The 25,536-nt window shown below is 38.7% G+C and overlaps 2 protein-coding genes across 6 annotated transcripts in view; one reads left to right on the top strand and one right to left on the bottom strand.

Moving 5' to 3' along the window:
- Positions 1-373: 373 nt before the first annotated feature.
- KRIT1 (KRIT1 ankyrin repeat containing) lies at positions 374-22,821 on the bottom strand. The gene is made up of 18 exons (XM_054060433.1): positions 22,755-22,821; positions 21,488-21,559; positions 20,459-20,580; positions 19,864-20,023; positions 18,386-18,478; positions 17,724-17,853; positions 15,423-15,666; positions 15,006-15,121; positions 14,427-14,570; positions 13,193-13,349; positions 12,804-12,911; positions 11,029-11,185; positions 8,292-8,443; positions 7,461-7,627; positions 5,195-5,282; positions 3,314-3,520; positions 2,883-2,999; positions 374-2,117 (listed from the first exon to the last, which is right to left on the bottom strand). Exons 3-18 carry the CDS (start codon positions 20,558-20,560, stop codon positions 2,049-2,051), a joined length of 2,211 nt encoding a protein of 736 aa, XP_053916408.1. The 5' UTR covers positions 20,561-20,580; positions 21,488-21,559; positions 22,755-22,821; the 3' UTR covers positions 374-2,048.
- A 106-nt stretch (positions 22,822-22,927) lies between these two features.
- Positions 22,928-25,536, top strand: part of ANKIB1 (ankyrin repeat and IBR domain containing 1) — an 88,646-nt gene continuing 86,037 nt past the window's right edge. For 3 of the 5 annotated variants that reach the window (XM_054060428.1, XM_054060429.1, XM_054060430.1), the window contains exon 1: positions 22,929-23,143. The gene's annotated coding sequence lies outside the window, so the exon portion shown is untranslated. Of the gene's footprint in view, positions 23,144-25,536 lie in introns of all 5 variants that reach the window. The other 2 variants (XM_054060431.1, XM_054060432.1) reach the window with 2 other exon arrangements.

Here is a 25,536-nt window from a genome sequence, read left to right as displayed (position 1 = left end):
TTTCAGATCCTCCCTCCTGTCCCACCAGGCAGGGAGGGGTAAGAAACCAACTGCCCACTGTTGCATTTCAGTGGAGTCATTAAGCAGTGAAAACTCGGTTACACAGTCCTCACAGGCAACATCTGCAAACTTCCTGGTTTGCCAGGACTAGCAGTTTCCAATTTTCCTGACAAGTTCCCAAGGTGCATTAACTTAATTTGTAGTCACCAGGGGCACCTCCCTATGATCTTCTCTAATGGATCTCCCTATGTACCTTGCAAAGATGAGCTGTTACAAAATACAGCTCTTAGGTAACAACACCTGCCTGGCAAGACATATGATGGCACTTTAATGGTGGCTGCAATAATAAAAACAACAAACATGACTTGTTGCAAACAATTTATTAGACAGTAATAAATAAGAATTTAGCAGGAAGAAATATACAGCAATAAGGCATATTAATAGTACTGTTAAATATGCAACTGACACATTTTAGCATTTTTCCTCTAGTTTTCTAACAAAGTACTATGTAGAGAAGTGTATTTCTGATACCAGTGCCAAGTGATAGCAAGGATGCACTATGAAGGACCTGATTGTTGCATTATTTACCTTAAGTAAAATATAACAATCCATGAAGATTTACTGGTTTTTATGCCAGTGAAGTAGAAAAGTATAGCTTGCTAAGAAGACTACAAAATACGTCTCCTGATCCCTTTTTTTAATTAGTTAATGTTAACTAATTTCTTAAACTGCACTTACTAGTAGTAAGGTATGAGTAAAGTTACTGCACAACAGCACAGTTCCTAACATTCATCTTAACTGCCATTTGAAAACTTAGAGGCAAGTGCTGATTTTTATTTTTTAAAAAACTTCCTTACAAAATATTGCACACCGTTTTAGCATGCAGTTTACACGGAAGAAAGAGTCAAGTGCACTTAAAACCCTGAAATACAACCAGAAATCTTAAAAATTGGTGTTATGGATAAGATTCTAACATACAAGGATATGTTTCAGACTGCATAGGGATCCCACCTTACACTTGGAACCCAACTTGTTGAGACCTAGTCCTGACTCCACAAAGGGCAGGCAGAATGCTTACAAACTGTATCTCACTTCCTTGCGATATAAATCTTCATTCCTGCATCCTGCACTGTGTACCCTCAAGGAACTGAAGTACATAATCAGTAGGAAAATTAGTTTAACAGAAATAACTTAATACCCCTCTAAATGAGTTTTCATTACTGCATATGTGTTGCAATCCAGGGTAAGATTTATTAAACTTTCTGAAGTCCTCTCAGTAAGTTTCACTGTAAAACTGTACCTCTCCCTCCTCCATATACACATTTTATATTGCACAGCAAAAGTTAAAATCTTTTTTTTTTTTAAAAAACAAGCATGCTAAACATTTAATATGGCTTCTGAATGATTTAAAGTATTTCCCTTTTGACATCCTCATGCAATATTTTAGAATAAATACGAATACAAAGTATGAGAAAGTTAAGACTAAAAATAAAGCCAGCTACAACATTTGTCTGAAACCAAATAAAAAACGAGAGTTTCATCAAAAGTAGTTGCCCAAAGGTCTAACTGGTCTTGTAAGCATACAACAATATCTTAAAAATAAAGTATGTCTAAAAAATACTGTAACATATACAACCTCCTTGATGTTCCACAGAATGACATGAAAGGTAAATAGGTTAACTGGGACTTGCTCAACAGCACTGGTAATCCCATAGTCCTCTAGGAACAAACGCCTTACTAGATTCATGCTTGACCAACTCAGTAAGCCATTGACATTCGATTAGCTTTATTGGTTAAGCTCAAGCCCTACAATAGCTTATATATACGAAACACAAAAATATTTATAAAAATAATAGATATGTTGTATAGTTTGTATAGTTTTTCTAAAAAAAATAAACCATGCAGCTTCTGTACAAAGTTAAAAAAACTGTACAAATACTTTTTTACTATGTAAAATTCAGATACGTGGAAGTCTTCTGCTGTGATGAGAAATAAGTTGTTTTTTGCTTAGCCATCAGATGCTGTTTTGTAACTATTGTTCATTTCCATCACTCATTTCTTTCACTCCGCATTAATTGGCCATTTAATTTCATCAGAAGTTTTACAACGAGACCTGCCTGGATAAAGGTATACAATGAAATTCTATCAGCATTTCAGAACTATGAAGCAATCAAGCGCATGACAAATGCAAGCAGATAAAAATAGTAAGAAGTTGCATCATTTTAGCAATAAAGAAAATAAAAACTAGATTTTTCTCAGCTATCAGAAAGTGGTTTTCAAAACATTCAATCACTTCCCTTAATATATAAGAATCCAAAGCAACTACGCGAGATACTCAAAGCTGTAGTTTTGTCACAGCACATGTTAACATGGTGTATTAGCGCTGAGGCAGACTATGGGCAAAAGAGGCATCTTCCATCAGACATCCACAAACACCATCAAAAGTTGTTAGTAGCAGTTGCAGGGAAGCTGCTTTATAACACTGCCTCCACAGATACTCAGTTCTATCCAGTCTCAAACTCCACTAGTTTTGATAGCAAAGTTACCAGGTCTAGCTCTGTGATTCTCATTTTATTTGGAATTATCCTTAAGAGTCTGAGGGATTGGGCGCTTGATGCAATAGTTTCAATTAAAATAAATAATTTTACCCTAATGGTTACAGTTGCATTTTAAATATTTTGAACCCTAAAGGATTCACATGCTAGAAAAACAAGCAAACATTCTGAAACGTTAAAGAGAAAGTTTTAAGATCATTTTTTGTGGGGGCTTGGCATGGGCTTCTTTTATACTGTAAGGGGAGTCAATCTCAGGAGAGAAGAGGCATGCATCTAGTTTAGGGAAAAAAAAATTGAACATAAAGGATGAAAAATGACAACACTTACCTGTTTGGTATGCACAATAAAGCTCATTTTGTTTTCCAGACTGTGGATTTGAAAACATGAATCTTCATCTCCCAACTGCCACATAAAGCAGCCATACTTAAGGCTGAGGAGTAAAGCCTACAATAAAATGGAGGAAACTGACAGTCAGAAAATATTCTCCATACTTACAAACTGAACTTTCCTTCGTTCACTTAAGACAGGATCCTGACTTAGAATAGGATGTTCCACAATCTAGTTGTAGCTTACAAAGTAGTAAAGTCAAAAAATACAAGGCTTTCCATTAGTACTGCCTTATAAAGGTCTTAAAATCTTGGAAATCTTCACCGCCAAGTTTAACTAAACAGTTGGATGTGAAATGACTACTAGCACAAAGAATTTAAGAGAACAGAATTAAGCTTAACACTTATCATTGGCAGTTCACTTATGCTGACCTTTGTTTCCATGTTGAGGAGGTGCAGCCCTTTTACGTTTACTCCTACGTAGACTTTGATGACTTTATGGCTACTTGAACTTGCTTTGGTGAATATCTGTCCTGTGAAGAAAGCTGCTCCGTAAGTAGGAATTTCCCAGCAATTCTGCAAGAACATGCGCTGAAGGTGATGCATCTCTTTACTTACACCTTCACTGGTGCTGAGGTTCTAGAAACAAAGGAACAATGGCCATCAACAAGCCTTCCCAAATACTTGCAGTTATTGGAAGAAAAAACACTAGTAGAATTCCCACTAAACTAGTATTCCCAAAGTGCTTTTGCAAGAACTGTCTTCCAACATCTAAATTAAACCCTAGAGCCACAAAAAGGCTCAAATACCAAAAGAGACAGTGGCAGAAAGCCTGTATGAATCCCAGAAATCCAAACCACAGACACGTAACCTCTGCGAGGCCCCACAACACTGCCTCTCTCAGAAGTACGTCAGACTAACCAGCTACACATGCATCTGACAATAACTGCATCATGATCCTTAAAACTAAGCATTCTTTCTCCTTTAAGGGGTCTGATCCAATGAGGCACAGTAAGATGAGCAAGTACCTCCTGAAAAAACACATGGATTTGTTTTCTAAGCAAAAGAGAGGTACAATTTTGTTTCCTTTAGTGGAGCCCTCCTTCAGAATAAGACAAGCTTCTATTTCTTCTTCTTCAGTGGAGTGCAACAGTCACAACAGAGGATCCTAGATTGCACCCGCCTGAAAATAGACTGATGTAAAGTACCCTAACAAACAACAAACCTAGGCTGTGCCGCAAGTGAGGTGAGAAGGCACGGGCATGAAAGAGAACATGAGGCTTGAACAGTCAGGGGGGTGGACGGGACCAGACTCTTTGGATCCACACTCTGCATTACAACCTATCTGAATCCTACACAGCCATTTTTAAAATGTAAAATGTATTAGTATCTTTGGAACAAAAGATTGCAACTTCTTTCCCTTCCCCACACCCCAAAGTAATGGCCTAAGAGCAGAAGTCAAAAAAACCATGCTCATTCTCACATCTTGTCTGATAAAAGAAAGAGCAGAGACTACTCTACTATGACCTCTGCTATACCATAGTCTTTGAGAGGACACCATCATCCCCTACTTCATCTCTATTAAAAAGAACAGGAATGATCTGATGGTTTCTGACAAAAAAAATTACGTAGGCACAAAGATAAAGTTTATGATTGAGTAATATCATCTGAAAAGAGAGGCAAGGCCTGAGAACATTCCCTGGGTGCCTCTGCAGTGCTTCCTGGAAGCTGATATTGGTGATGCCTGGCAGCTGCCACAGTTCTCTCTCTGACACATCTCACTGTTTCCACATTTTTTTAATGAAGCTCATCAATTTAAACACCAGGTGCCCTGATCCCATTTGGAATCCAGAGCCCTCAGTTAGATGTCTTTTACAGAAGCAGCCCAAATCCATATTTAAAAATTCTGTTCTATTAATGGCTCCAGTCAAAGGAGTTTGTGGGTGCGAGCATTAGCAGTGCTATCAGATTGCTAATGTACAAGTTACACTGGCAGAAAAGACTTTGTGGATCTATCACTACAAGATGTGAAAATATGAGTCAGAGTAGATTTTTTTACGTGCACGCCTGAATTGGCAGTATCCCCAACACACAGTTAGCACTGAAGATAAATGAGCAGATGACAATTATACTTACTTCTAACAAACAAATCATCTGTCACTGTACAAAAAAAACAGCATTCCAACAACCCATCACAATAATTCAAAACATACAAATTTCTAGCTTTATATACCAGTATTTTTGCTCATTAACTGACAAACAGTCAAAAAATGTTCAAGATAGGATTTTCTACTATTTCATTATTTATCTCACCTTGTATTCATGCAGTATCCTGTTTGTCCAATGAGGAGCTTTACTTTTTAGTTTAGTGATTGGTACAATAGATTTAAGATTTTCTTCACTAGGAGAAAAAGCAGAAAAAAAGGGTTTTTCTACTAAATAAAGTGAGGAGAAAGAACCCTGTCTGCAAATTCGTATCTTCAAGTCACATACTGAGTTAGACAGTCAGCTCCTACTCTGTCTTGCCTCATCAGGTGAGAAGCTTTCCAGAAAGGTAAGCTAAGGCTTCCTAAGATACAGTGTAATTCTCAGCTAATGGAGATCCAGCTTTGTGTGTTTTGCATCATAGACACAGCAGGGAAAGTAAATGCTAGCTGTGGAATATGTAATTCTTCCTTGATTACAGACCAGTTTGGTGAATTCCTGTTCAGAAGCTAAATTTATGCACCAACATACATTTACACCAGAATATCACATACTCAGAAAAGATGACAAATTATAAGTATTCTTCCCTTCATTGCTGTATTCAGCACCACCAAGGACCTGGCACAATCAACTTCCACATGAAAGTTATATATTGCATGACATGAAATTGAAACTACTTATAGAAAGTGCCTTTTTTAAAAAAAACCCCCAAAACTCCAAAACATAGCAAACAAAAAAAAAGCCACTTTTTTTCTCTTAAAGGAGACCTTTAAGTTTGCTTTTATGCACAATTAAAATAGTCTCAAAAGCTTGTGATGCAATCTACTCAGTCATTTTTAAACTATACCTGCCAGTAACTGCACACATTGTCTACCAAGCAAAAATGCAGCACAGGGCAATGCATCCAGATCTTTAAGGTCAAGGATACTCTCATACAAACAACGGCCTCGATACATTTTTTAAATGACCGTTTTTTTATAAACATTTATGACAACTACAAAAAAAATCAGAATATAATTCTCTTCATCTGTCTGAAGAAGAACAAGTTGAAGTATTTTCCATTTGAATATGGATGGAAAGCATGCCCAAATGCCCAGCAGGCTCTTTATCTGGCTCAAACTAGCTTTCCAAGTAGTCCTGTCTATTGAGTCAAACACTTCCACTGAGCAGGATCAACTCAGAACCACACTGCTGATCTGCCTCAGTGCGGAATGGGACACTGCCCTGCAGCTGCTGGGATTGAGCAGGGGGCAGTTTCCTGTTGAAACCAAGTGTATTTAACTGCACGCTCCTGTAGGTGGGCAGTCACACCTGAACCCAATTCTCACGCTCAGTCTACCAACTGCATAAATGCAGGACAAGATGGGTCAATAACTAAACCTACAGAAAAGCCCACCCAAGAGTCTTCCAGTCAGAGAGCTCATTCACTGAGCTTACTCTGTAATGGTACAGTCTCTACATCTAACAGAAGGAAGAGAAAGGAATGAACAAGTGCAGTCAGTATAGCCAGCCCCTTCGGAGGCAGCCCACACTTACAGCAGAGTAACTGCAGCAGAAAATGCACCCTGATGTACTGATGGTGGGGAATACAACCAAAACAAAGCGAGCCAAGACAGCTCAGATGATGCTATGAATGAAAGGAGACGAAAACTATAGTAGCATTCCAGACTAGTACATCTGCCGTTACATGAATGAACTGAGGTGGAGACGGTAGGGGAGTGAAGGTGCACACAGTAGAGAACTGGAATCCTGATGTGCTCACATACTGCTGTAGAAACGTATGTAGGAGGAAAAAGCCATATCCAAGAACACCTCAACTACTGTTGTGCTGGCAAGCAGAGAGAAGGGGAGAGAAAAGCACCATCTGGCAGAGCCCTGCTGGTGCTATGTTTCTGACCAATTTAGTATAGCAGTCCACATGCAAATGAGAAGACAGAAATATCTTTGCATCATCTGTCCTCTTCAAAGAGGGAGGAAAACCAATCCCAGAAGTTGGTCTAACTGGACATAGTAAAAGATCTCTTCAGCATTGTTCAAAGCTTTCATTCCTTTCAGTCCTGTCAAAAGCTTTCATTCACATGAATTCCGCTACTTGTTTTAGTGTTATTGTATCTCTGTAAGTATAGACTTACAGAATATAAAACCTTCATCCCTCTGCCTGGGACTGCAATAATTAAGATTAATATATTTTTCAGACCCCATGTCCAGCTTCTATTAATGCTACAAGGGTTATGTGATTACTCTGAACTAGAGTTCAATGATGGAGAAAAATAATAAATATATCATACCTAAAATTTGAGAGGTCCATAGTAAGTGCTATCTAAACACACTTAATCTAAAGCCGTAATCTTAAGTTTTAAACATGGATACTTACTTTAGAAAGCCCTGCTTGTGTTTCTTGCTCTCATAATTTCCATAGACTATTTGTAGAAGCAGACTTGCCAGTGTGATCAACTTGGCATCAGGTGATGTATAGAAACCTTTCAGTAAATTATATCTGGCTTCATCAAAAAGGATAAGGATAGCCAATGGATCCTCAATCTGTTAAAAGATTTAAATAAAATGATTTCTTTGTAAAGAGCTTAGAAACTATAAATAAAATTTCTCACTGATTCAGAGACAGAAGACAAAGATGTGATCCTGACTAAAGCGTACATTTTAGTAGCGCTTTGTAATAGAAAAAATGTCATATTTTCATTGACCTAGTTCAACACTTCACTAAACTAACACACTTTAAAATTAAAGGTGACTAGCATACCATACCCAATCAAAAGGTTGACAGAAATACTGACATCTGTGTGTTTTTTCCCCCATGAATCTATTTTGAATAATATGTTTGAATAATCCCATTGAAACTGACCAATTAAATATCTGAAAAAAATTAGAGCACAAGGAAGAGAAAGAAAATTGGGCAGGCTGGTTTTAGTTGTATGACAGAGAGAGACTGAGGCACATAGACTTATGATAAAACAAACAGCTGGGAAAGTGAGAAAGAGAGAGAAAAGAGAGGGCAGGAAGGTGAGAGGGAGGGAAGGAGAGACAGGGAGGGAAGAACCTTAAGACTCAAACCATGACAGGAAAGGAGAGGAGAGGTCTGGTTTAAATAAGTTTGGAAATTCCTACAGTCATTAACCACAGACAGTGCTGATGGTCAAAGTGTTCTGACTCTGACCATGATTTCATGCTATCACTTCCAAGTGCAGACCTTTTTTTCTATTTCCAGTGGAAGTCTCACATCTCTTCTCAGGAAAAGCTGTGAAGTTTCCCTTTGAGGATCCAGGTTTGTCAGTTCAGTGAATATTTCAGGCCAGTCTCGAATATGCTGCAAAGGCTTGTGATATGGCTTCAGTTGGAGGCCTGAAAAATAACAGGCTTTGTTTATAAATAAAAAAACAGAATAACCCAGCCTCCACACACAGATATAGATGATTAAATGGTGCATCAAAACCAGAGTATCTTAAACTGAGGACTCATTAAAAAAACATTTTTCCCTATTTTTTCTGAAGTGCTATATATACGAGGTTTTGAAAATATGGATTTATTGACAAAACTCTCAGCATCAATTCACTAAATGCATTAGTGATGAAAGTTTGTTATTTTCAGCTTCTCGAGAGTGAAGTGGTATTTAAAAATTTAAGGGAACAACAAAAAGGACCTTAAAACCACAGCATTAAAACATTAAAGACTGTTGTCTCAATTATTATGGGAGAAATACTAAGTCCAATCATCTTTTTTTTCTGACAGAAAAATACAGACACAGCTTATCTTATAAAAGCATTTCCCACTTTTCGATATAGAATCATAGAACCACCAGGGTGGAAAAGACCTCTTGTATCATCGAGTCCAACCATTCCTGTCAATCACTAAACCATGTCCCTGAGCACCTGGTCTACCCGTCTTTTAAACACCTCCAGGGATGGTGACTCAACCATTTCCCTGGGCAGCCTCTGCCAGGGCCCAATGACCCTTTCTGTGAAAATTTTTTCCTCCTGTATAAACCATAAACTTTTCAGAAAAGACATTATTTTTTAAAAAACTGTAAAACATCTTGATGCTTAATAGGCTACAGTCATTCAATGTTTTGTGTTCTCCTGTGTATATGAGAGCTGAGGAACACAGAGCTTTCAACTACATTCCTACTATGTACCAAAGTCCATACCTTCAGTGAAGCTCATTCACTTACCCTGTCTGTCCTTGTGATTAATTTTGGTTGGTTTCTAGTAGTGAGGAACTAGAAGGCTGTATATGCCTCATCCTCACTGCTCTGTTTTTTACACATTACATGAATTTCACATGGTATTTCACATTACATGAAAAACTTCAAAGAACACATTATAGTGCCAAATCTTTTCACTAAGAATAATCTGTTCACCCAACTTACCCACCTCACATACAAACACAGAAAAACATCATCTGTCCTACAAACAAACTTTCAGTTGTACACAGACTGCAAGAAATACATTTTATAATGAAACCTGTCCATTAGTTGTTTGAAGCCATAAACCAGAAGCTAATTTTCAAACTTAGGCTAAACTACTAGAATTTAAATTACTAAATCTAGAGAATTACTTGTTTTTAAGCAATGTATCAGTGAGCTTTTCCCTTCAAATGCAAGGGCAATACTTCAATGTTTTGACTAAAACATGTCAGAGATATTTAGAAAAGACATGTAGCAAGACTTCAACATCCAAACACTTGCTTTTCTTCCAGACATTAACATCTCTGTTTAACTGAGGGTTATAGTAGTCATGTGACATACAGGAAAGTAAAAAGGCAAATGGCACAACACTGGGAGAGAAAGATTAAAAAAGAATGAAGAAAAGATTTTCTGCAATATTTATAGTTAAAAGAAAAAAAAAAAGTAACAATGCCACTATAGTGGAAGATTAAAACCAACAAATAACATTTTAAATGCAAGGCTTATGTGTTAATGGTACTCTCAACACAACATCCTTCCAGACTGAACTGTGCTTTGTAAATCCACTGTAATGTGTCCCATAGCTATCTTGTTGCCGCAGTACTGTTTACCACAGTTTCTGACAAAACACAATCAGATTCAGTCTTTTGTGGTTCTATTTGTCTTTTGCTACACATCTCAAACTACAACTATAGTAGACTTTTTATTTAGATTGGAAACACCAAAAAATGCAGCAAATATAATAATGATATTTGATATCAGAATTCTCTCCCACCAAATATAACTGAAAACTTGATTATCAAAAATCATTTTGGTGCAAAACATATGAAAATTCATATAATTAAAGGACTTAATGAAAAAACATTAATCAGCTTTCCTTTAATTACTAGTTTTAAATAGATTAAACATCGGTAAAAAAAGCTACGTGCATCAGATTTCAGATCCTCTGAGAAGAAAAATACCACTAAAATTAGGGTAAGTTAGCTGTAAGGACTATGACAGAAAAGGTGTCTAATGTAGAACAGCAATATGGACCAGTCTCATCTTCCTAGATTAAATACATTTTGGATGCCACAGGGATACAGGGTCAGACCTGCCGGGGGTACCCAAAGTGATGACTAAAATGGAGAAGCTCTCTATAGCTCCGAAAGCACAGTTTGGAGACATCAGACTGTGCAGGCCGGGAGTTGATCTACTGAAGGAAAGCTTAAGCAGAGGAAATAGAAAAACTGGTTTCACTTCCCATGCCAAAGACAAAAAACGAGACCTACCTGGACTACAGAGTCTTTGACAGGAGCAAAATGTATTAATAGGCAGTCTAGATACAAATTAACTCCTAAAGGATGGATTTTAGAAGCTGATAGAAAGAGGTTAGTACAGAACTGTCAGAGAGCGTTTCTTTTGTTTCCTAAGAAAATGTTATATTTTTTTTCCTAAAAAAATATTATATTCCTAAAGGCAAGCAGGAAAAAAACCCCAAACCTATGACAAAACCTCAAGTATAACAATCTCCCTTATTACTTACTGAGGTTCTCAGAACAGATCCAGATAGTGAAGTACTGCTGAGTTTCCTGAGACAAACGCATCCCTTCCATTATCTGCTGTACAGTAGTATTGTTTCCATGTTTCAACTCAACAGAGCGATATGACCCATCCATACGATAGATTCGTGCCTTTTCATACTACATAATAATTGAAACATTAAATAAAGCCGTTGTTAAAATCCTTTCTGTTGGTGCTTCTGATGAGGAAAGCAATTTTACTATAATTCAGCAACATCCACACTGTTGAGAAAAAGAACACTGCACAACTCCTGCATATCGCTTATCAAACTGCTTGTTTCATCACCTACGTGAGCTCTTATACTGTGCTTTTTACCACAGTAACTCCAAGAAAAACCTTACTGATAATTTTCACTTCTGTTGAAGTCCTCAAAGGCAAGGAGGCATTTAGAAGTTCCCTCAGGGATTTGAGCAAAACCACTTATCAATAACCTGAAATGTATACTACGCTGTTACTGGCAGGTTATGAATTATTCCCCTCATTACTCTACACTAAAAAGACTTCTTCTTTCAGAAGGAAGCACCACCCTCTACACAGTTCTTAGTACAATAAGAACACATCTCACTAAGATCTTTCAGCACTTTTATATTACTACTAATAAATCATTTCCCTTTCAGAACTCCCATTGCTTTCACTGAATTGCAAAGTATGCCTCTTGAAAGATGTCCTTAAATGTAAATTGGGTGCTTAAAGCATCTACATCAATTAAACTTGTTTTCATCTCTCCAACAGATTAAATGTTTCATCTGCTTGAATAAAAAAGCTGCAGGGATTTGTTAGTACTCTTCTTCAAATCTTCTTAGTCGTCAAGAACTGAGTTCCTAAAACCTTCTGGAAAAAAAAGACAAACACCTTAAACAATGACAACTGACTGAAAATAAGGCTGGAATGGAACACATCAGTCTATTTTTGCTGCAGTAGTCACTGTCACTCCTACTGGAGTAACCTCTATAATTTTTTTATTTAAATGTATTCATTCAATAGCAATAAGTGACAACATAATATCACCTATTATGCTGTAGAATCTACTTAAAATGCTTGCGTTAGTCTTCAAGAGTCACTACACACACATCTGCCATTTGATCAAATTCATAAAAAAATCCCTAAAATAAAGGAAGTCATTTCCTCCCTCATTTTGGAAGATCCATTCAAGTAGCATGAAATGAAGATGATTTAAAACATCTTGAAGAACTGACAGGTTTACTGCCACCTGCCTACAGAGGTACAAGTAGCACCCGAAGTCAAAGAAGAGAAACAAATGGTGTTATATCATTTGGCAATTTTTAAATCTACTTAAGGATAAGAGAAGTCACATCATAAATTTTGTTTACTATCCTGGCTAGATCTCCACTGACTGCCAAGGAAGCTTACACTTACTCACTGATGTAGAGCCTATTTTGCAGAAGCCACATTTAGCCAGCTGAATTCTCCTGTTTATCAAGATATAGGATGACAAGGCATAAAGCTAGCTGACGGTTGTTTGATCAAAAGTAGACAAAAGTAGCTGATGTGATGCTCCTACAAATATATCAACATCACATTTAAAGTATTGCATGTATTTCTTGAGCAATAAATTAGATAGAAACATTTAAAGAGACAAAATGTCAGCTTGTCAATATTTACACTAAAAATTTCAGTATACCACATGCTTCCAATAACAGCTATACATGAGCTCTTCTACAAGTTTATGTGTAAATTAAATATAAACTTTAAACTATGTAGAAAGTAAACTCATACAGGTTTATTTACGGCTTCCTTCAGCAGCTTCGCAGTTTCTTCCCACTCATTTTGTTTGTTCTCTTCACAGACATTCAGCGGAGATCTTCCTTGTTGATCAGTAATGTGCTACAAACAGAAACAGAAACATTAATACATTGTTTTCACTGGAGATAGGTAAGCATTTATACATTTTTTTACATAATTAAAATCCTCGATCCTAGTGTTCAAACATTTAATTGATATACAATGGGAAAAGCAGAGGTATTGAAAAATATCTAACCATTTTTTGTTAATCTCCTAAGGGAATCATTGCGTTTACACCTTGTGATCCGGACACAAAGTATTCCACATACACAAGCTAGAAACAGTTGCTAAAACTGCTATTTTTATAAATAAAGAGAACTTACTCTGTCAATTTCTGGATGATTTAGTAGAATTTGTACTATTTCAGCATGCCCACCTCCAGCAGCAAAATGAAGAGGAGAGCTAAGTTGGCCGTTCAAAAGATTTGGATTGCATTTCCCTTTTTCCAACAGCATTCGAGTGGCTTCAACTTTTCCATACCTGCAGATAAGTATGTTTAAACAGAACAAATATATCAAATGTAAAATAAAATATTTTTTCAGATAATGCTAAATATGGAACAGTGTATTTCCATACTCAAGAGCTTTTAGTTTTGAAATGACACCAAAAACAATGGAATAATAAAGAGTTCGTAGGAATTAGTATCAGTTTTGCACTTCTTTGGTAATCACTGGTCTAGTAACCATTTATTGGTTTCATTATAAACAAACCGAACCTTGGTTTAAACTAGCAAGATTTGGGTAGTTGTAACACTTCAGTACAGCAAAACAGAATTTAGCCTTGCCTGAAAAGTAAAAACATAATCTGTGTGAATCAGAGTAAAGATTCACATTGTCACGCTGATGAATCCTCAGGATTTTCAAGCCTCACACTGATAACTGGTAAATCTCATGTACACTCTTTATGCAAACTTTCTGACAAACACTAAAAATCAAATAGGATTTTTTTTAAAAAAAACAAGATTGATTTTCATATTATTCATATAATCAGACACTACTATAAATGCAGAAGATTAACTTACATAAAGATAAAAGACAAGCTTTCTTACAACAGCTGAGGAAAGCTCTCAAGCACTTACAGATTAAATCATCAGAGTCAGACAAGCTGACCTCTGTAGATCACACTGTCCAGCTTCCTACTCAAAGCTTGATTGTCACCAAAATGTGCTCAGCTCAGCTGCTGCTGTGCTGTAAAAGTGCCTTCAACCTACAAAGACCGTAAAAGTTACCACACTAAACTAGACCCAGTGCCTCCAACAGGAATTAGAATGGATGCTTTAGGACGCATATATATAAGAGGCAATAGATAAGTGATGATATTATCTCCACCCCTGGTCTCCTCTGAAACCATTCAGACTTAAGTTATTTCAAATCCTGAAGCAATCTTTCTCTTGAGAAGGTTGACATTAAATTATATTAGAGTTAAAGTGTAAAAAGTCTACAGATTTTTGATTTTTCATTTTTGAGTCTGTATGATAAATCACAGAAATGATTAGTGCTAAAAGATCCTGTTAGCAAGAATGTGTTTGAATGGCAAAACTATAGTCATCTGACTCACCAGCATGCATAGTGGATAGGTGCCCAGTGGTCACTGTCTAACTGATTAACAGAAAACTTTTTATCCAGAAGGTGGCTTAGTAAATCAGAGTCGCCTTCGCAAGCACTGCGGTGAAGAGGGAAATCATCTACCCACTGGTGCTCCCTATGAATTAAAAGGGGAAACAGGAGGAAAACACAGTTCAGAAATATTTCAACAGTTGAGATCACTGACTTTTTAAAAATTACTAATATATCAGTAACTGCAGATCTACATAAAGAATAAAAATTAAGCTCATGCAACTAAAATGTGCCAGTATTCATACAACTAGTATTTTTGCCATGCAGTAATCAAGCCACAGCTGTATTCACTATGCTAAGAAATACTTCCCTAATGCCTATAACTTAAATCTTTCTTGATCAGTCCTTTAATTGTTGTGTTTCAGCACTTAAAGACTTCAAACAGAATTTTTTTTAATACATATTTATATAGTAAACCCCTAAAGTGACAGGAATCTCATTCTGCCTAAGTTGACCAAGTACTACTAAAATATAGCAAAATAAAATTATCCATTAATGAAAAAGGAATGTAACACAATACTTGTCCTCTGTGACGCTGCTCATGCTGCGTTGCCACTTTTCTCTTTTAGGAATCTGAATCTTTGAATAGTCTGGAGCTCCAAGGCCAAAGTATGGATTTATTACCACTTTGTCAACCTGGGAAGACATAATTCGAACATAACTGAAAAAATATTTTAACAAAATTTGGCTAAACAATCCCTCATTCAGGTCAGCTATTCTCTTGAAACCAAAGTTACAATACTAACATTTTATCATTCAAGAGAACGATGTTTAAATGTGAGGATTTGAAAAAACATTTAGCAGTGTGTGCAATAAAGAAATCTGTTTATACTAAGCATAAAGCACACACATCAAATGAATGAATTAATTGAATTGTATTTATTGTACTGAATTGTATTTATGTTCCATAAATATAGAATGAAAAAATAGTTCTTACCCTATTGGTATACTGAAGGTCAGATCCAAACAAAGGATTATAGATACACATATCTGCTTTCTCCAAAGCCAGCATTTTACTCTTTATTTCCAGGGCAGTATAACCCATGTGTAATGAGCTTTCTGTCTGACCAGGGTCTATAGCATAGGCAGGGTTTATTACATTTGTTTTAATTCTCTCAAGAGGAGATGGTCTGAATAAAGCTGGGATGGAGTGAGACTGGGTATGCCGTTCATCCAACCACCTGCAGGAGAGAATGGGAAGCAATTAATTTTCAGGTAGAAAAGAACTATTTTGGTTGTGCCTGTCCATTATTTTGTTTGATTAAAGGTTGCATGTATGATAATCATACATTTTAATTTTTTAAAAAAAATTATTATAACGTGCACAGCACTAAATTAATCCTCAAATGTTAATTTTTTTAACCAACTATAGTTAAGTAAATGTATTTGCTCAAACACATTTCCTGTGGATGCAAATTCTCAAAAAAAAGGGAATTATGAGCTAAGGGAAGACTAAAAACCACGCCAACATGCCACAGTTTTGTTTGCTTTCAGTTTATCAGTGCTGCTACCCTCAACATAGCAATTTTAAAACTTGAAGCTTGTTTTTCAACGGTAAATTGAAGTTTCAATATATCTGCTGACTTCAGCCTTCTAACTCATTTGTCTCGTTAGGGAAAGACGGGAAAAGTCATTTTCCACATTGCTAAGTCTCTTTCACAAGGGCTACCACATGCCTTTTCACAAATCTGTGCCGAAAGTCATTCTCTTCTAAGTGCACTCCTACTGACAGTACAGAAGGGTTTTAGAGCCCTTTTAACTCTGAGCTACTGGATGAAGTCAGCACTGTACACCTGCTGCAATTTTTCCTGCCACATATGCAAATATAACACAGGGCTTAGGACAAGTTATTAATCTCAATTTTTGGATAAATATATTTTCACCAAATTGATAAATTATTTTAGTGTTATGTTGAATGCGGCACATTTTAACTAAGGGTCTAAATCCAGGTGCGTATTTAAGTTTCTGCACATGCTTTCTCACAAGCCTGAGATAAACATGTACTTTGCTGGAATACAATATATTTCATCTAGTGACTTAGCTTGGAAATATAGAAGAAAGAGAAGTACATGCTTTAGAAAGATAAATCCACTGACAGACCACTTGGATCTTGTCTGTCCCAGAACCATGCGCAAGGATGGCAGAACATGGCCCGCAGTCCAAAACTTATGCTTCCGCTTGGATTTTTAAGTCGCAGATCCAAGCTCAGCAAAAGCCATATTCCCTTCACTTATTCATGCTCCTGCTGAGAAGGAGGACTCTAAAATTGTGATTATTGTGCTATAAACACCCTCTCACCTCTCTGAGGTATTTTCAGGCATTTTCTCCAAGCAGTTGGTAGATAAATTAGTTAGGATAGTTTGAATCTTTGAGAAGTGTTGTTTCAGATTATGTGCATAGAGAATAATTAATATAAGCTATTTTGTATTATAATTCCAAGGATTCCCTCACAACTGTAAGGCTTGCAACACATTTTAAGTAGAGCTTAGTGTTTGAAGGCATTCATTAAGCAACAAATAAATATAACTGGCATGATGGCATACATGGAAATATTTGACTCTACTAATAAACTGCAAAAATCCAACACACAGAATGGTTTTAGGTAATAGTCTGTAACTTACAATTTTTCACGTTAGCCAAGAGTTTCAACTAACTTTATTAATTCAAATAAGTTCATACGTAAGTACTTCTGCTATTTGTTTAATAAGGGTACAAAAAAAGACCAAAAAAAAGCTCACATATTCAATTTTCAAACTACTGTAAATCTGACTAAACAACTAATCACTTTTCTGAAAGTTAATTCCCAACCGCAAATAATTCTGAATGGCTGGGGAACATGCAATCACTTTCTAAACGAAGGTAATTTAAATGCAAATCTTAATGGTATACAATTAACAGGATATTTTTACTACACTCTGGCAGATACTCTTAAAGATGACAATTATGTCACTTATAGAAGATCAATCATTAGTATTTTATATGATTTTACAAAACATTCACTGTGAGCACGAACTTCCAAAAAGCCACTCATTTAGATAAGCACTGAGATACTCTTGAGTTTGCAGAAAGAATTTTAGAACGACTTCAAGGTTTCGGTTTCTGATAAACATAAAGAAAATAACATATCACAATGATTTCCTTCTTAATCACAAGAAGGCTATACAAACTACGTGCTATGTCTACGAATTATCTTGTTTAATTTCAATTTGAATATACTTTTACTGATGGGATTTCTTACTTATCCAAGGCAATTAACATTCTTGCAGTAAGCGTAGCAAAATGGGTGCTGGATTCACTGCAGACTCTCATGATGTCTTGTAAACAGTAGAACACAGGGCATCCAGGACTGTATGCATATTTTGTATTATCTAAAAAGCAAAAATACTCTGAAGACACATTGATGACAAGAATAAGATTATTTTCCCTTCTGCATCTTTTGTAGTTACACATTCCTAACTCATTGAGAATATATTTTCACTTTAGAGAAGAGTCACTTTTTTCTTTTCAAATGATAATCAAAGAAGCTACATACAATCCTTACTCACAACTCAACAGGGTAGCCTTTAAAACCTTAAAGCGATCAGTTACCATTCCATCAGTGTGATTAGCTTCATCTGAGGAATTAATATTAAATGTATACTGCTGCCATAACAAATAGCACTCAGGACTAGAAGCGCTATTTACTGCTATTGGTAACAACGGCATTTATTCGTTTTTATCCTTAAGGTGTATCAGTAATACTAAAATGAAGGAGTTTCCCCAAAAGCACACAGACATTTCCTTCAGGATTTGTTTCAATGCAGAAAAAGCCGTACAGCATATTCATAAAAATTCTTAATAAACATTCAACTGAACTTCTGCTAAAACAGATGCAACTTCAGGAGTTATGCTCAACGTTACCTTTCACAACAGTCGGAACAATGTAAAGCGATGCCTCCTGGCCTGCCTTCTCTCCATCAAGAGGAAACTTCTTCATTAACACGACACGCTTTCCTAAAACAAGATTAAAAAAATCCTAAATAATTAATTAGGCAACAGAACAAACAAAAAACTATCTGTATTTGGCTATCTTAAAGCTTACTAGACTCAATCTTCCTAATTTCTAGAAAGAAAAAAAATTACGATTATTATGAGCTATAATCTAAAGCATGCTAAGAAAATCTAAAAAGCATATGAAAAGATAAAGAACATAAATATATATATAATCTTTAACATGAGAAATGACATGACTGTACCCCTTTTATCATAGCAACTTTTCTACACCTCTTGTTTTTCATAACATTCAGCCTCTAGCCCATGTAACTTTAAATTAAACAACACTCTTTTTGAAATTGGGAAACAAAGCTGCGTGCTACGTTCCCCATCAGGGTGAATATTTTTTTCATGTAGTGGTAAAACAGTGTTTTTCATGCTATCCTCCCTCGCAGCTTTACAGAATTTAGCTTTTTGTTTGCTTTTCTGACTTTGCCCGCACATTTCAGCGGCAGCCACACCAAGCTGTGCATATTAATCCTTGAGCCCCCTGCACAAGTCTATTTAAAACTCTAAACTGTGTAACAGCTTTTGCTTTAACTTAGCATGTGTGTCAATGCTATTATGTTATTTCATGTTTGCTGCTCAACTAGCTTTGTTAAGTCCATCCAATTCGAGTTATTCCCATCCAGAACATTTTACTACACAGCCAGCTACACCTTTTTTAAATTGTTAGCACTGCATTGTCTTGTCCACACTGACAACCTTCCCAGCATAACCTTACTTACAAAGCAGAGATGATGTACACAGCAAAAAAAAAAAGTGCTGTAGTCAGTATAGTTTATACCAATCCAGAAATGAAACACGCTGGCTAAAACAATTTTTGTCAGCACAAGTGTGAGGCCGTTTGCTAGACCAGCTATGCAACAGCAGTAGAACAGAAAATGCACTAATCAAATTATATCTGTAAGTCATAGAGTTATGCCAGAAATATTTTCATGTAGATACTGTCTACTGAACAACACTGGTTTTAGACCAGACTTCAGAAGTGATCAATTCACTAGTACAAGTTTCAGCTGAAATTAAGCTTAAAAAAGCCACTTCATTCTGGCTTACCAGAAGTTTAGCTCTAAATCCCAATCCGAGGTGAAGTAGTACAGACAGGCAGAACTTCACTTAGTAAAAAACTTCTAGTATATATTTTATAAAGTTGAAATGTAAAGGGAAACAAAGATAAATTAAAGATTTTAGCAGTACAGTTGGCTTGGGTTTTATCGATGAACCTCAAAACATACCTCCTTTTTCCAAGCTGACTTCACGCTTTTGCACAACCTTTCCATGCCCATTTAATTTTTAAAATAATTTCATAGAACTATCAACAATAAATCAGATTAAAACATTTTTACCTTTAATACCCTGATTGGCTGGTGAAATTGGTTTGGTGGCTTCTAATACATAATCCAAGATGCTCTGGGTTATCTCAATGCCTCCCTGCAGTTTAGTTTCCAGCAAAACTTTCTTTCTTTTTTTCTTTTGGCCTTCAATGGGAACTTCAAGCAACAAAATCTTTCAAACAATAATGAAACCAAAACAGTTTAAGCACAACCGAAACAAGCACAGGACTTCTTTTTATTATTATTTATTTACTGTACCACTCTAAAAGCAGTAACAAAATTCAGGAAGGATTGAATGTGGAGGAGCAGGATGGCAAAGTCAGAATGACCTCCATAACAATAAGGTTAAAACAGGAAAAGACAGAGCTGCACCCCTGTACTGAGCAGTCCAGAGGGCAAGAGGTCCTGAAATCAAATGAAACACAAAGATATTACAAAATCATAAAGTGTTCAAATACCAGAAGGATGGGGCAGTGCATAGTAGTTCTATGACATACACAGACATTATTTAAGCAATCTTATTGTCGGATTTTGTCTTCTACTAAATTGTTGTATATTTACTATAACTTATTATTAAAAATAATAAAAATAAATTGAATATTTTTACTTCATAGGATTTAGCTCGATATTCCCGAGAATTCAGGCTAGCAGTATTTTTTGGACGAATCACAGCAACATATACATCTCCAATGTTTTCTGGATTTCCCATCTCTCCTTCTTATTTTATCTCTGAAAACAATGAATAAACAGAAAGTAAAAGTCCAGTTGAAAGAAATAAAAAAAAAAAAATCAACATACTAAACTTCGGTGTGTGGTAATTATATCCACTGATTCTTTGTATTATTATCGTTCTGGAGAAATACCAGTGGCTGGTATTTCTGTCTCCTTTTCATGAAAGGGGAAAATCCCACATCACACAGATTTAAGTAAAATAACCTCATTCTCTAACCCACTTTTAAAACAAAAATAATGTACATAGTTTTCCACTTAGTAACTGCTTTCCCCATTTTGCAAGCCAGACAAAAGACCAAAGTATTTCAGGACTCTGAAAAACACATGAAATTGAAAAAGAAAACCATTCTATAGCGACAAGCACTATAATTTATAATATCTGATATGACAAAGTACTGCATTCCCATGAGTTCCATACGGATTTCAAGAAAATACCCAATTCCCCCTGGAAGTAGAACAGAGTCTTGCCTACAGCCCATGTAACAAAGCTGACAAAAATAAATCATAATGTGGATTAATTTACTTAGTTTTGCTTCAGCGGCACCACAAACTGGTACACAAATAACTCAAACGGAGCTTCTGAAAGGAATACGTCTTTGGTTTTCAGAAACAGTGAAGAGAGGGTTTTAAATTTAAGATAAAACCTTTCTTACCCTTCTGTTAAACTCAAAGTGACAATTCTTACAATCACAAAACTTAATGGAAATGCTAGGGAAAACCTCCTAGGGCTAAATCACTTCACATATTAGATTTGAGAAAGAAGGTCATGTCTGGCCTTTAACACCTTCCAAGCTGATCATTTTCCTCATCTGTAAATGACCCCCCTCCTTTCATTCCATACTATGCTTTTTGCTGATAAATCCCTCCACAAAATTTTTAAAGTTACTGTTTCTAGATTCTTTACCTCTCCAAGGAGAAACAGAGGTCTTCAGATTCCCATGCCCTTAGTCCAGTATTTTTGCCGGGATCAGACTACCTGAAAACATATTTAAAAACCTCAACATAAATAACTGAAAGTGAAACCGTGCACGCTGTTAAGATAAATACATTAGCTAGAGGATTTAATGGTGATACCTGAACAGTAATATCCAAGCAGAAAGATCTATTGATTAGCATTACGGTAGCATCTAGGAACATTAAATAAGCACGGTGATGACCTGCAAGAGCTCACCCTTTGGGGTATTAAGAGTTTTGGAAGAAAGAAGAAGCAAGCATCCCTTGTGGGCAGCTGGGAAAGGAAACCTGGGTTTCCTTATGGCACCAGGATGTACTATGCTTGGGTCACAAGCTGGTGTGGAGGGAACCTGCTCAGGCAGGGCTGGGTGGCAGGTGATGGTCAGGTGAAGAAGCAGTGGGTGAAATCCCTCTGCCAGCGCTCTGTGCCAAATCCCCACTGGGGTGAGGATATCTGGGAAACAGACAGCCCCGAGAGCTGCAATACAACTCCGGGAAACAAAATCAGAGGATGAAAAAAGGCAGGGGAGTTAGGATGTGACAATAATGATGACCAGCTTCAGAAGGCACCACCACAGAACTCAGGGCTGGAGCACCTCCCATAGGAGGACAGGCTGAGAGACTTGAGGTTGTTCAGCCTGGAGAAGAGAAGGCTCCGAGGAGATCTTATAGTGACCTTCCAGTACCTGAAAAGGGCTACAATAAAGCTGGGGAGGGACTGTTCACAAAGGCCTGTAGTGATAGGACGAGGGGCAATGGGTATAAGCTGGAGAGGGGCAGATTTAGACTGGACGTAAGGAGTAATTTCTTCACCATGAGAGCGGTGAGGCACTGGCACAGGTTGCCCAGGGAAGGTGTGGCTGCCCCATCCCTGGAGGTGTTCAAGGCCAGGCTGGATGGGGCCTTGGGCAGCCTGATCCAGTAGGAGGTGTCCCTGCCCATGGCATGGGGGGTTGGAACTGGATGATCTTTAAGGTCCCTTCCAACCCAAACTATTCTATCATTCTATGAAATCCAGATGCCAACAGTCGCGTCCCCATCCCCATGGATGTCGGTTCTACACAACACGCACAACCAGGGCTTCTCCCAGCGCTGCCTATGACTCGAGGGACGGGGACAGGACCCGCTGCCCTCCGGACCCCCGGCCGCGCCCCCCACTCCGGGAAGCGCCCCCCGAGCTCTCCCGGTGGTTCCCAGGAGCCCCCGCCCCCCCTTGCCTTCCCGGCCGCCGCCGGCCGCCGCCGCCCCCGCCGCATGGTGCCGCCGCGCCCAGGCCCCGCGCCCGAGCGGCGTCCCGCCCCGGCCCCGCCCCGGCGCGGCGGATCCGCTTCCCGGCCGAGCCCCGCGGGCCGCGGCCGCCCATGAGTTTCCGGGTCGGCGGCCGCAGCTGCTGCCGCGGGCGGGGAACGACGGGGAGAGGCCGGGCCGCGGGCCGGGCCATGGGGCGCTGAGGAGCCAGCGAAGGCGCCGCCGCAGCGCCCGCCTCGCCCAGAGGGCGCCGCAGCCCGAGCGGAGCTGCCGAGAAGGACGGGCGAGCGGATGGAGGCGCCGGGCGGCGGGCGAGGGGGCGCCGGGAAGGGGCGGGCAGAGCCCCTGTGAGCGGCCGGTGAGTGCGGGGGGGTGGGGGTGGGCAGAGCCCCGGGGAGTGCGGGGGGGCGCGAGGGCGGCTCTGGGGGCGCCGAGGCGGAGGGAGCGGAGGTAGCGGAGGTGAGCGGGGCGGCGCGGTGGCGCGGTAGGGGGGGCGGTGAGGAACGGGCTGCGGGGCGACGGGTTGGGGGCCTCGGGGGAACGGCTCTGGTTCGGGCTGTCGCAGACACGCGGGATTTGAGGGGGTCTCGCCGGCAGAGCTGGGGGTTTGGGGTACGGGGTTTGGGGGGGGGGGGTCGCCCGCAGGAGCTTGGAGCGGTCTCGCCCTCAGAGCTGCAGGATTCGGGGAGGTCTCTCCCGCAGAGCTGCGGGATTTGGGGTGCGGGATTCAGGTGGCTCGTCGGCCGCGGAAGTGCGGGGCTCGGGGGAGTTTGGGGATGCGGGGTTTGGAGGGCTCCTCGCCCGCAGAGCTGCGGGGTTCGGGGGGCTCCTCGCCCGCAGAAGTGCGGGGTTGGGGTGCAGGGTTTGGGGGTCTCGTCCTCAGAGCTGCGGGGTTGAGGTTCGGGGTTGGGCCGGGGCAGCCCCGGGTCCTTGGCCGGGACCGCCGGGAAGTTCGGAGGTCACCTGCCGGGCTGTGTGGAGCTCCGGCTGGGGAGCTCCTGCCCGCCTCGTTCTTAGCATGGAAATCCTGTCTTGAAGGCGAAAGGGGAAAGTGTGAGTGGTCAGAGCCGGGAGTATGTGCTGCTGGGTGAGCAGTCACCTGCTTCCAGGCCGAGTAACGCATCCTAAGCCGTCCTTCTTGAATGAAAACTGAGTGCTCACCATCTCCTCCTGTTCTAAATCTTTTTTTTTTTTTTTTTTTTTTAACTCAGAGTAAAAAATAGAGTCTTGATACTGGAGTAGGTTTACGTAAGGAGCAGTATCGCTCTTCCAGGCGTGTCCAGACACATACTGGAAACTGGACAGCTTTTAAAAATTAAGAAGAACCTTGATGATTCGTGACTGCACAGTCTGTCTTTCATTTATCGTTCAGACAGTGTGCAGAAGGAGTGTGGAGTCACAAAAACATGCTCTGCGACCTAAGGCATTAATCCCACAGTTGAGATTGTTTGTGCAGACCCCTGTCATTACTAACTGTTACCAAGTACGCTTTTTCCTTTGAGTGCATTTCTGTCCTTGCCAGCTCCAGAAATGGAGTTTTAGTTGTAGATGTAGCATCAGTAGGTGTACTGTAATTTAAGTGCATTCCCTGAAGAGAAAGACCGCTTCCGAGAGAATTATTAGCTGTAGAGGTAAGCAACGAGAGTTGACTGTGTCTTTCTTAAGCATATGAGTGTTTTATCCTTACTTTCAGCTCTTTGATTTTCAATACGAAGTGTGATGGATTAATTTCTCTTTAATCTCTCTGGGGTACAGGGGAAAAATACTTGTTGTCCTTGGGGGGAAAAAAAAAGGTGTTAGTCGTATGTAAAGCAGCAGCATTTCTCAGCTTCTAACAACTATGGCTTATTTAGTTGAGATGTCTACATAGTAGTGAAGTGGTAGAATTTGTAGCAACTGTGTGGTTATTTTTTTCCTGGACATGCAAAGAGTAAATGGCTGTCCTTAGAAATAGGAGACCAAATTACAGAGGAGGTTTCTGGAAATGTTAATTTCAAGACTTTCTGTGGTCCTGTACTGAAGCAATTCCTTCTTTAACAAATTTTATTTTAGTTCTTAAGCAGAAGAATGAAATAGTTTAATAATAGTATATTATTCCTGAGTAAAATTATTTCTAGCAAGCTACTAAAAAGTGTTGGTGGTGCCCAGTCTTCATATATATATATTTATGCATCAGCAGAGTATTATGAATGAAAATTAGTCTTTAAAAAAGGAAAAAAGTTTTCTTTGTTCAATGGAATAAAAAAAACAAAAACCAGTTTTAGAAAATGTCATTATGTCTTTGTTCACTGTGTAAGACTTTGTTAACACTGTGGCTGATTTAATCTGTCCTGAGCAGTTTCTCACCCACTGGGCTGTGACACCTCTACTGTGATTGATTAGCACTACATTGATTTTTGTTTCCATAATAGAACCTTGTTTATTGTTAACAAGTTTGGTTGGCAGAGTTTGTAGTGATTTTTTTTTTAGTGTTTTTTTTTTGTTTGTTTATCTGTTTGTTTTTTTTCTTGATCTTTCTGTTGTTTTGTGTACGTGTAGCTTAGGGTTTTTTTAGTTTTATCTTTGCTGTTGAGAGGTAGTGTAGTTACTGTTACCTGACTGGTTTATTAACTTCACTTTGGAACATGAAAACTTGAAGTTGCTCTCTGCTGTTGCCACTGTTGAAATTTTGTCCGCTTTGCTAAGGTGACTCATATTGGTAAGAAAGAAAATTGAGGTTACAAATGTGTGTGCTTAATCAGTTACATTTCT

This window comes from Cuculus canorus, chromosome 2, assembly GCF_017976375.1.
Source record: "Cuculus canorus isolate bCucCan1 chromosome 2, bCucCan1.pri, whole genome shotgun sequence".
NCBI classification, from domain to species: domain Eukaryota; kingdom Metazoa; phylum Chordata; class Aves; order Cuculiformes; family Cuculidae; genus Cuculus; species Cuculus canorus.
This window is presented reverse-complemented; position numbering and strand designations above follow the sequence as displayed.